At 38.2% G+C, this 12,744-nt stretch overlaps 1 protein-coding gene and 1 long non-coding RNA gene across 2 annotated transcripts in view; one reads left to right on the plus strand and one right to left on the minus strand.

Annotated features, from left to right (window-relative positions):
- The window catches only part of LOC129051535 (uncharacterized), a 40,715-nt gene extending 28,438 nt beyond the window's left edge, over positions 1-12,277 (plus strand). Inside the window, exon 5 of the long non-coding RNA XR_010137573.1 lies at positions 11,627-12,277. This is a non-coding gene — a long non-coding RNA (uncharacterized LOC129051535). The remainder of the gene's footprint in view (positions 1-11,626) is intronic.
- On the minus strand, positions 10,375-11,719 carry SLC25A52 (solute carrier family 25 member 52). Its single transcript, XM_002828148.5, has one exon. The coding sequence runs from the start codon at positions 11,481-11,483 to the stop codon at positions 10,560-10,562; it is 924 nt and encodes a 307-aa protein (XP_002828194.3). The 5' UTR covers positions 11,484-11,719; the 3' UTR covers positions 10,375-10,559.
- Positions 12,278-12,744: the final 467 nt, after the last annotated feature.

Consider the following 12,744-nt stretch of genomic DNA (forward strand, 5'->3'; position numbering starts at 1 on the left):
TGATTTCAGTTTTTTTTTTTTTTAATTTGCTGAAGATTGTTTTATGTCCGATTCTGTGGTTGGTTTTAAAGGAAGACATACACGTGGCCAAAAAGCATATGAAAAATGTTCAACGTTACTAAACATTAGAGAAATAGCAAAGACATGGAATCAACCTAAATGTCCATCAACAGTAGACTAAATAAAGAAAATATGATACATAGGCCGGGCACAGTGGTTCATGCCTGTAATCCCAGCACTTTGGGAGGCCAAGGCAGGCAGATCACTTGAGGTCAAGAGTTCGAGACCAGCCGGGCCAACATGGTGAAACCCCATCTCTACTAAAAATACAAAAATTAGCCAGGCATGGTGGTGGGCGCCTGTAATTCCAGCTACTTGGGAGGCTGACCCCACAAGGTGGAGGTTGCAGTGAGCCGAGATCATGCCACTGCACTCCAGCCTGGACAACAGGAGAGACTCTGTATAAAAATATATATATATATAAAATACATATACACCATAAATATGATACATATACACCACAGAATACTATGCAGCCATAAAAAAGAACAAGATCATGTCCTTTGCAGCAACATGGATGGAGCTGCAGACCATTAGCAAACTAACACAGGAACAGAAAACCAAATACTGCGTGTTCTCACTTGTAAGTGGGAGCTAAATAATGAGAACTCATGGACACAAAGAGGGGAACAACAGACATTGGGGCCTACTTAAGAATGAAGGGTGGGAAGAGGGGGAGGATCAGAAAAAATACCTACTGGGTACTATGTTAGTACGTGGGTGACAAAATAATCTGTACTTCAAAACCCCATGACACAAGTTTATCTATATAACAAACCTGCACATGCACCCCTGAACATAAAATAAAAGCTAGAAGGAAAAAGGCAGGTTATATTGTCTCACTCCCTGAGGTAGTGGCCTCCTCTGCTCCTTCACGCATTTCCTTTACAACATAGAACTTTCCAAATTTGCGTGATTCTTGTATTTTCTCTTCTATAATGCCACCTATTCCTCTCATTTGCCTCTACAGAGCCTTCACATCACGTATCTTCTCATTAATGCTTTTCTGATCTGTATTCTCACCCAAATTTCTTCACTACTTCCTCTTGGCAGAGTAATCTGCGTAAGAATAAAATAGATGTAATCTAGTAGTCTTTCTTATGCTGATGAGAGTTGTATGATTGAAGCACATTTTATCATTCTAACATAATAGGAGGAAGAGTCATCATCTGCTGACATGACACAGTCTGTCAGCAAGGGATTGAGAAGAGTGAACAGTTTGTTCTGTTATAATTTAAGCATACTGTAGAGGATTTCATACCATAGTTTAATGTTGCAAATACAGCATAAATTCTGTGAGCACAGGCAGTAAGAGAAGCATATTTTTATCTAAAGTACATTAATGCTATTTCCCAAGTAATTTTCAAGGGTTATAAAACTCCAAAATTATCAGGCAGATTGACTGCAGCATAAAAGTCATTAAGAAATTTCTTCATTATAAGTGAAGTTCATTATTAGATCCCACAATAATTGCTCTATGACATTCTATAATTAAGTAGCACATGGAATGATGATAATACAGAGTCAGTACATTAGATGTAAATTCTCATGCACACTACAATTCCCCATCATAACAACTTAAAATGACATGCAATTGAAAACAAACTGCAAGTAGGTTGAAAACTACAGTGATCCTTAATGATGTTCACTTCTTAATAAACTTTGAGAAAAAAGAATGAAATGAAACATCTTCCAAGAGCATCTTCCATTGCTCTTACCTAGTACAGAGTAGTCACTAAATAATTATTTTTCACATAATGTCTCGAGCCTCATGTTAGCTAGCCTTACCATCATTTCATTCTTCCTAGAATAGTACTATGAGCCTCTTCTCTTTCTGGAGCTGAAACTAACTCTTCAAGGACCAACAGATTACCAAATTTTTTCCTAGTTAACTCCCCTTTTTAGACATTGAGTAATCATAGGTACATTGTCTTTTCAGTTCTGCCTGTAATTATAGAGCTTTAGGCAAGTTTTCTGGTTTTCATATATTAAACAAGAAGGTTCAACTGGAAGGTCATAATCCTAAAGCTTTAATGTGCTACACCTTACATTATTTTGATACATATCAGGAGGTACTATGCACATCTACCTTTCTTAGTCCTCTCTTTCTCTTCCCTTTTCCTCTTACCCTTCACTCTCATGCCCTTTCTTCCCATTTTCCCCTACTCCCAAAATGGATAAAGCTAAATACAGACCCATAGGGGCGCTGAGTTCTTCTGGGCATAAGCTCTGAGAAACAGACCAGAATTCCTGCTCTGATTCCTAAGATAACTGTTATAAAATCAAGAATTTGCCCAGGAGTGATGATCACTGTTAATGGGATGATGGCAGGAGGGGTACGAGTTGTAAAGAGGAAGGTGGAAGGTGATAAATGCGAACTTGGGACACAATTTGACTGAACTGTAGTGCAGATTCTTAGGAAGCAGGAGAGCACTGGTTACCTCTGGCAGGTTGCCAAAGCTTCAGTGAGAACTAGGAGACAAAGCAAAGTTATTTTATAGAAATTCAACTTAACGAACTTCATGACTTTGCCTACAGCCAGCTGTAATCACATCCATTCATGTCTATGCAAAGTTAAGGACATCCCAAGACTATTATCAAAAAGATAAGAGATAGCAAGTGTTGGAGAGGAAATGGAGGAACAGGAGCCCTTGCACGCTGATGGTGGGAATGTTCAACTGGTACAGCCATTATGGAAAATAGCATGGAGCTTCCTCAAAATGTAAAAATAGAACTGCCACATGATCCAGCAATTCCATTTCTGGGTGTATATCCAAAGTAAATGAAATCAGTATGTCAAAGAGAGATCTTCGCTCCCATGTTCACTGAAGCATTATTCACAATAGCCAAGATATGGAATCAACGTAAGTGTCCATCGGCAGATGAATGGATAAAGAAAATGTGGTATATATACACAATGGAATACTATTCAACCTCAAAAAAGAAGCAAATTCTGTCGTTTGGGACAACATAAGTGACCCCAGAAGACATTATGCTAAGTGAAATAGGCCAAGCACAGAAAAGCAAGTTCTGCATGATCTCACTTACGTGTAGAATCTAAAAAGCTGAGCTCATAGAAACAAAGAGTAGAATAGTGGCCACTGAGGTTTAGGTTGAGGGTTTGGGGGAGATGTTGGCTTAAGGACATGAAATTTAAGTTAGACAAGAGGAATAAGTTCAGAAGACTATCATACAACATGGCAATTATACGGTTGACCATTGAACAACTTGGGAGTTGGGGCACCAACCTCATGTGCAGTCAGAAATCCATGTAGCACTTTTGACTCTTCAAAAACGTAACTACTAATATCTCACTGTTGACCAGAAGCCTTGCCCATGACAAGCAGTTGATTAACACATATTTTGTATGTTACATGTGTGGTATACTATATTCTTAAATAAAGTAAGCTAGAGAAAAGAAAATATTAACAATATTATAAGGAAGAAATGGAAGGGGATCATCATAAAGGTCTTCATCTTCCTCATCTTCACGTTGAGAAGGCTGAGAAGGAGGAGGAAGAGGAGGGGTTGGTCTTGCTGTCTCAGGGGTGACACAGGCAGAAGAAAATATGCATGTAAGTGGACCCACGCAATCAAACCTGTGTTGTTCAAGGGTGAACTGTAGTAATAACAATGTATTGTATACTTGGAAATTGCTAAGAGAGAACATAAATATTCCCACCACAAAAAATGATAAATGTGAGGTGATGAATATATTAATTAGTTTGATTTAATTATTTCACAATGTATACATATATCAAAATATCATGTTGTACATCATAAATGTATATAATTTTTATTTGTAAAGTAAAAAAAAGTAAAAATAAATTTAAAAAAAGAAGTTAAACACATTCAGCAAGTAATGATATTCTGTAAGATGGGGCTAAGTATTTCTTCTCATTTAAGAGGAGGATTCTCTGCAAAAAGCAAATGATAAATACAGGCAGTCCTTAAATACACATAATTACCAAAAATAACAATAAATTAGGAAATATTTATTTGCTCTGTTGAACTCCCCAAAATATCAATATTTAATAAATCAAAGCTAAATTTATTAGAATTCTTTCTGCCAAGAAAGAATACATCCTTGACAATCTTGGCAGCACTTCACAAGGGGAATCAGAAATAGAATACTTATAGGGCTCTGAGGTCTGAGCTCAAGTGTTTTAAAACAGGCTGTTCAAGGAATATATATATTCTCTGCCTTGAAAGACCTGTTACATATATATAAGGAAATATATATATATATTTCTATAATGTATCAATACAAAGTTAATTATATGTATAATATATAAAAATTGTTTATGTATTATACATATGATTGTTTATATATTTAATGATACATAAAAATGTTTATGTGTAAATATATGTTTATATAGTAGTTTAAGTTGGCAGTCATAGCAAAGCAAGGGTCTTGAATAGATAAACTGTGGTTAAAAAGCAAGGGTTTGCCCAGATAAGCAATGCATTGTCTCCAATAAATTGGTCTGTGAATTTTGGAATTCAACGTATTGTCTCCAATTACTTGGTCTTGGGATTTCCTGAAGCACAAAGTAAAATTACTTATTGGTGTGCAACCTTATATTTTCTGAATAGGTGTTTTCAGGAACAAAAAAACAAAGTCATGTTGACATGGGTAGTTTTCTTAGTCCATTTTTTCTTGCTATAACAGAATGCCACAGACTGGGTAAATTATAAAGAAGAGATATTTCTTTCTTACAGTTCTGGAGGCTGGGAAGGCCAGGGTTCAGGGATTGCATCTGGTGAGGGCCTTCATGCTGATGGCAACTCTCTGCAGAGTCCCAACGCGGTACAGGCCATCATATGGTGAGGAAGTAAGAGTGTGCCAGCTCAGGTCTCTCTTCCTCTTCTTATAAAGCCACCAGCCCCATCACGGAGGCTTCATCCTGATGGCCTTATCTAATTCTAATTAGCTCCCGGTGTTTCTACCTCTTAATACTGTTACAATGAGGATTAAGTTTACAACACATAAATTTGGGGGGAACATATTCAATCTGTAGCAGTGGCCTATAGTCTTTTATAAGAATCGACATACTTGTAAGGTATTTGCCCGTGTTAGAATTAATGAGTATACAAGGTGAAGAGAAGACATGGAGAATCTAAGAATGCCTGAATTGTTCCACATAAGAGCAAGCGTGGAGATACTCAAATAAGAAATATGGGAACTGGAGAAAGTAAGAAGAGCTTGGCAAAGTGAGTACCGGGGAGAGAAGAGGAGAATTAGTTCGGTGGTATAAAGGAGAATGTACAAAAGAGACAATAAGACAGTAAAGAGAATGGACATGAGAGCATCTGTGAAGATTGGAACTGTGGGAAGAGGGAGAGTTATCTAAATATGAGTACTAGGAAGTTTTTGTGGGTGTATGTGCATTGTGCAATATTAATTCCCTGCTTCCAAATCCTCAAGAACCATTTGGTAAAAACTTGCATGAAAGTCCAGTTTGTGCTTCTTTTAGATGTGTAACCATTCAGAAATTGGCTTCCAGGGGAACTGGGACATTTAGGTTGCTCTTTAAAAACAGGAAAGGTTGCCTGTACATTCCAAGTCATTCTTCAATAAATAACATGTCAACTGGCTGATTCTAAGATTACCCTGAGATGAAATTTGATGTCTAAAGTTAGAAACTTTGATCATAGTTATCAGTATAACCAGTCAAGAAGAAAAGAGACCTCAAATAGTAGGGGAAATAAAATGGGCAAAATAAAGTAAAGTTATTATATCCAGGCAGTGAAAACATTAGAGAAAAACCAAAATAACAGGTCAAAATCAGAAAGGAAGAATTATATGTTTGAAAGCAAAGAGTAGCCAAAGATTAAAATAGAATCAACATTGTAAATGTCAAGTGGAAGCTATTTCCACACCAAAAAGATATTGGGAGAAATGTGAAAGGTGAAATAAAAAGGAAAAGAGAACAATGATAATAGTTTTGTGTCTTGAAAGCCTATCTGTAGATGCCATATTAAGTGGCTGACTTGGCATTTTATTTTATTGATAATTAAAAGCAACCATTTGCAGTAAATATGTTATTTTTCAGGTGAAAGAAAAACCCAATAGTCACTTGCCTAATGACATATAACTTGTCAGTAACAGAGTTAGAGTTTGAACACAGGTATAGCTCATTCTTTTTATTTATTTATTTATTTATTTGAGATGGAGTCTCGTTCTGTCACCAGGCTAGAGTACAGTAGCGTGATCTTGGCTCACTGCAACCTCCACCTCCTGGGTTCAAGCGATTCCCATGCCTCAGCCTCCCGAGTAGCTGGGATTACAGGCACGCACCACCATACCCAGCTGATTTTTGTACTTTAAGTAGAGACGGAGTTTCACCATGTTGGCCAGGCTGATCTCGAACTCCTGACCTCATGATCCATCCGCCTCGGCCTCCCAACGTGCTGGGATTACAGGCATGAGCCACCGCACCTGGCCAGGTATATCTCATTCTAAAGCTTATATTCTTCATTATTTGTGGTCTATACTGCTGGTTACTATACACCACAAATCTAGTGTGTTATCTGGTATGTTATTATAGAAATACATGTGTGAAGTTTACCACCATTAGCTACAGATTCTGATGGGAGAAAAAAATTTCCTTAATGCAGAATGTCAGATACCACTATACTGACAGAAGGTTAACTAAGGCTCATGTGAACCCACAGTCCTACGCATCAAACCAAAATGTAAAAGTAGTCTGAAAAAACTCCCATCCCACAACTGCCTGATGCGTGAGAAGAAACCCTTTTATTTATTTATTTATTTATTATTGGGGGGGGGTCTTAAAAAACAAACTTTATTACAAATTATCAAAAAAAAAGTGTTAACTCTGAAACATTTAACAGATTTCGTTTAAACTCATATGGTCATAAAACACAAACTATCAAACAAAAATAGCATTGTGCACTTAACCACTTTCAATAATGAACATTTAAGAGGAAACACTTAGAGACTCCCACACAATTTGGGAGCCATTAGGCAACACATATTTAATATTAAGCAAATATAGCATTAAAACCTAAAAATCCTCAAATTTCAAGAGAATGCCTGTTCAAGTCTTTGATATGCATTTGCACATGAGAAAAGAAATATTTTAATTTAAAAGAAACCAAGTCTAGGTGCTTACCCTTTCTTCAAATGTAATCTCCTGTCCACCCTTCATTTCATGACTGCATACCCCTCACTCTATTTCATCTACACTGAACCAGTGTTAGTTCAACACGATTGGCTTCACTCGAAGCCCTCTAGATCCCATTTCATATATCCCATCGACCACCACTATTCTCTTACATGTTTGCACAGCCTTATACTGAGTATTACATTGTAACTGAGCTTGGGAATTTCAGGTATCCAAAGGTAACTATATATACAAACGATAGTTTTATTGCACAGTTCTCAATATAGCCGGTGATTATACAGCCAACCATGTTAAGATGAATATCGACTATTTAGACACAAACATCAATTTTCTCCCCAACCACTAATGAAACAAGAAAGACACACACATTCGCCACCATATCAAGGTTGTGTTTACTCTGTGGTGCAGTCCTGAGGGCTCATACCACTCTCAGTGTGTTCAATACAGAATCCATAACATTTCTGGTGGCATCACACATGAAGTATAAGACACAAGACCATAAGTGTCCTGCACTCATGAGCCATTTGTGCCACATACGTAACAGAAAGACCACTTTTAAAGCTTTTCAGATATTCAATCATGTTTGCCTTTTCAACTTTTTTATTTTTATTTTTTATTTTATTTATTTATTTTTTTGAGACAGAGTCTCTCTGTTGCCCAGGCTGGAGTGCAGTGGTGCAATCTCAGCTCATTGTAACCTCCGCCTCCCAGGTTCAAGCGATTCTCCTGCCTCAGCCTCCCGAGTAGCTGGGATCACAGGCGTGTGCCACCATACCTGGCTAATTTTTTGTATTTTTAGTAGAGATGGGGTTTCACTGTCTTGACCAGGCTGGTCTCAAACTCCTGACCTCAAGTGATCCGCCCGCCTCAGCCTCCTAAAGTGCTGGGATTACAGGCATGAGCCACCGTGCCTGGCCTGCCTTTTCAAGGTTATTACCACACTAGTTCACACTGAAGGTAAAAGCAGTAATTAGAATCTCTTATTAACAACACATTTTGACTTCAAGTTCAGACAAAGCTGTTGGTTACAAGTTCTGCTACATTTTTTGTCAAATTTAAGAAGTCTATAGGACAACACAAAACCATCCCTGGTAATGTATTTGCAGTTTGGTCTTCAAAAGCTGTAAAGAGTGACAGAGAAATAAAAAAAATGCTGAGTTAAAATCATTAAAAATATTTATTAATAATTGTTTTTAAATGCCACTTATTTGAGACAGCAGAAACCAAAGTGTTTTCCTTAGAATTCTCACTTAGCTTGTATTTCACAAAAGTGCTTTAGAACTGATTTCTACCACCTGTATGGAGTGTAAAGACAAAAGGAAGCCCAACAAAACCAAAGGCCCAATGGTGTCTATTCCCAGGGCCAAGGTATAACCCCAGGCTAACCCACCTGCCCTGGGCTGAGTAGCTGGACATGCCTGTGAGTGCTCAAAGTCACACACATGAATGAGGGTGTCAGGCACCAAGGTGCCTTTATTTATTCATTTCTCAAACTCAATTCCCTTCAAATCCTGACTCTATTTAATAGGCCAAAGGATGCTACTCATATTTATTTGGTGCCAAATTATTTTTTTTTAAATCCTTACATCTGCACCTTGAAAGTAAACTGCAATATCCGGCACAACATTGTCAGACAGAGCTGCTATATGGCTATTTAGCTTTATTACTGTCTGGCTAATGCTTAATAAGTTTCATCCTTTACAGCTGGAAGAAGGATGTTCACTGTATTTAACCAGCCATAGTGCATTTAGAGGTAAACAGGTTTTATGGACTATTTGCCCAGAAGCTTTCAGTAAACTACCAAGGTGAGGCCTTTATTTTGGTCAGTATGTGCACATATTCACATGCAATTACCCAGAAAGAAGAAAAACTGGTTAACAAGAAACCTACCATCATGTCAGATGCTGGAAATCAATCTTTAGCTACATAATATTTACAGAAAGGGTTTTAAGATTCATAATCCACTTTTTCAGTCTGTCTCTTATATTTCATTAGTCAATTGGAAGTGGCATGAGTTTCATCTGGAAAAAATATTTTCACATTTTCTAATACCTTTGACAAAGAAGTTTTCGTCTGTTAAGGGATGAGAATGCTATTTGGCTATTACCTACGTTTAGAATTCAAACTAACCCTTCAAACGTCTTTATTTAGATCATACGCTCTCAAACTATCTTATTGTTTTACTGACACAATGGTAAAACTGGGTTCCCAAAATGTCAAAACCCTAATGGAGTCTCTATTTCCAAGGGTAAAATAAAAGACAGCGAATACTATGGGGTGAAAACTATCCTGAGCCTTCCCCCCCCCCCCACTCTGTAACATTTAGAAACTAGGGGGAAAAAAGTGGGATTGCATTAATAGACTTCCAAAGCAAAATGTTATGGAAGTGTTTATTTTTTAAAAGGAGAGTTTTAAGAGAACAGGATGCTTGAATATGACCAACTCCTACTCCACGGGAAAAATAACCACAGACCTTTGCTGAGATGGCATCAATAATTCAAAGAAAGCAAGCTAAACAGAATTTGATCCACACACAATATGAAAACTTCTTAACAGGATGGAACACCTATAACAAAATTTAAGTCCCTTCATCTTTCAGCAATGAAATAAGTGAAATTAACTTAAGAATATTTTGGAAGGGTTGAAGGTCACAGTCAGAATCAAACAGAAAACTTTCAAACCTAGAAAGCAAAATGGGAATTTCATAGCTCCTTGATCTACCATATCTAAATAGAAATAGTATAATGACTATCCAATAGGTGCTTAGTTTCAAAACTAATACAAGCAATGTATCATGAAAACCCTATACATAATAAGCTGTTTTTCTTCTCTGTTCTGCCCCTTTGTCATATGCTTGAGCTTAATGAAGACTATCCTCTGCAACTGCTCCTGAGGGCAGAGAAGAAAGCAATGGAGTAACAAAGGAAGCCTGAGGAACCCCTAGCCCCTGAGGACCTTCTCTCTGGCCGGTCATAGCAACTTATGTTTCAATGCAGGAGATTTCAAGACTGGTTTGAGAAAAAGAATCTTATCTTGGGAATTAGGTTCCCTGTCAAGGGCCATCAGATGGACAGCTATTTACCAGGCAATTAGCCTAAAGCTCTCAGGTAATGATAAACAAAACAAAACAAAACAGAAAACAAAACAAAAAAAAAAACCCATATATTTTCCTATTGGAACCTTTTATTCTGTTTTGTTGATGCTTAAGGAAAACAGCTTTGCCCGTAACTCACTGTGGCCTGGAGTTATGACACCAACTTGTATTTGGCCAATTAAGAAAGAGGCCAAACTGCATTCTTCTTAGAAGGTCTATTCAGTTGATAAATGGCACTTAACTGATAGTTTTTTTCATATAACCTTTAACAGGAACTCATAAGTTGCGTTGATTATGCCCCAAGAGATAAGGGACCGATGGTAATTCAGATGGGCACCTCTGAAAAGATTTATCAGTTTTCTGTCCCGTTCCAGCCAGATTTTTTGGAAAACCTTGGGGAAAGACTGAAATTCCCCACCAATCTGAGACTGTATGCGAGTTTTTACAACATTAATTGGAAAACACAAGAATCCCAACATGGCACCCAATAGACCTCCACCGATAAAATCATTGACCAAATGAGCACTGTGAGTCGTTGCGGTAGGCAGATGCTCCTTAATGGGACCTCGAAGGCCAAAAAACAAGACATTGCTGAGTCCATTCCGGAAAAGAATGGGCACCAAGCCTCGATAATACTCTCCAATTCCATGACATTTCAGTGCCTTGAAAGCCTGATAAGTGTTGGTAAATTTGTCATGATGCCTGTGGTCTTGAAGCAATGTCTGAACTCTTTCCAGTGGAGTGAAAATTGCTTCTGTTGTCCCTGCAAGCACTGCCGCCACGCCACGGGTTGCAAACTCTGGAGCACCGACATGCTTGCGGAGAAGGCAGGATAAATCCTCATACAGACCAAACATAAGTGCAAGTGTAGTTGTCTTCTGCATCAATGGGGGAAGGATTCCACGATACAAATTTCGAAATCCATCCCTTCTCAACTGAAGTACCGCATCCCGGGTTTTGATGCCATACAGCTGTTGTCGAAAGAGGACCTTTTGAATGGGATATGTGATTGTGACGTTGTTGAAGGCTGCACAGCAGCCACACACGTAATGCTTCATTTCACCAACATTTGTAATATGAGGTGATATATCTTGTTTTGAAGATGTAAGTATTGGTGGCCTCTTTTCATGAGCTTCTGAATCTATCACGTTGCTTAAGATCTTTTTCACGAAGGGCATTTTTTAACCTGTGACATCATCTGAGCCTGGAGTTTGGCAGGATGATAGCTTTGTGATAATGTTCCCAATTTCTTCCATTGTTATTGTTCTGTTAGGTTCTCTCTTCTCGAGTCCATTTTGATAACTGGATTTCCGTTCTCCAGGCGTCCATTTCCCCAACCCATCGCCGCGGGCGCCCCGCGGGACTGCGAGCAAGCCGGGACCTGCGCAGGCGCAACCATGACCGACCCCGGGGCGGGGGCGCAGCGCGACGCTCTCGGCGCTGTTGGGATCCGAGAAGAAACTGTTTTAAAGCAAGCATGGCAATTTCTTCTAAATAAGATGGATAAAATTAAAAACTCATTAATCCAAAGATCCTAAAAAATCAACAAATTCCTAAATATTAAATGGTATAGACACTACAAGTGTTTCTTAAATCACATAACCTTCTCCACGGACACCGTGAAGATGTGTTTCCAGTGGCTTCCCTAAGAGAGTGTGAAACTTTTTAAATAGTGTACACATACAAGAAAAGTGGATTTTAGTGTAATCTTTCAGAAGAACAAAACAAACATGGTATCTAAGAGTACAAAGGCACAAAAGTTGAAATTTCATAGTCACTCAGGCCTTGGAGTACTGTATTTTCTTGAAAGGGAAAAAAGTAGGCCAGGTGCAGTGGCTCACATCTGTAATCCCAGCACTTTGGGAGGCCAGGACGGGAGGATCGCTTGAGGCTAGGAATTTGAGACCAGCCTGGGCAACATAGCAAGACCCCTGTCTCTATCCAAAAAAAAAAAAAAAGAAAAAAGAAAAGAGAAAAGTAGGTGGTAAGGAGAAGTAAGGAGAAGATGAATTTTTTTTTAAAAAAAAGTTCTGTATACCACATGAAATTTTACTGGGAGGAAAGTGTCTGAGGTTTTAAGAGGCATAAATTAAATAACTTTGAAGCCCATTTTGCTCTAGGACTATCCATGTGTTTTCTAGAGTGACCAATGTGTATATTTCATGTATGTGAATAAGAGATGAAAGGAAACAAAAATAACTTCTCTCCCAGGAACTGTGGAAGGCTTCAGCCAACAAAGTAGGCCACAGCATCAGACTATATTGCCTGCTGATGTGTACTGCCTAGTTTTTGAATGGAATCAAATGACAGCTTCCTTGAGATTAAATGACAGTTTCCCTGACCATCATCTTAAAGCACGCCTATGGTGGATCGCTGTAGAATGAACCATAAACCCGAAGTTCTCTTTAAGCTTTAGTAAAACGAAATAGTAAAAGCTTT

Source organism: Pongo abelii, chromosome 17 (assembly GCF_028885655.2).
Source record: "Pongo abelii isolate AG06213 chromosome 17, NHGRI_mPonAbe1-v2.0_pri, whole genome shotgun sequence".
NCBI lineage: Eukaryota > Metazoa > Chordata > Mammalia > Primates > Hominidae > Pongo > Pongo abelii.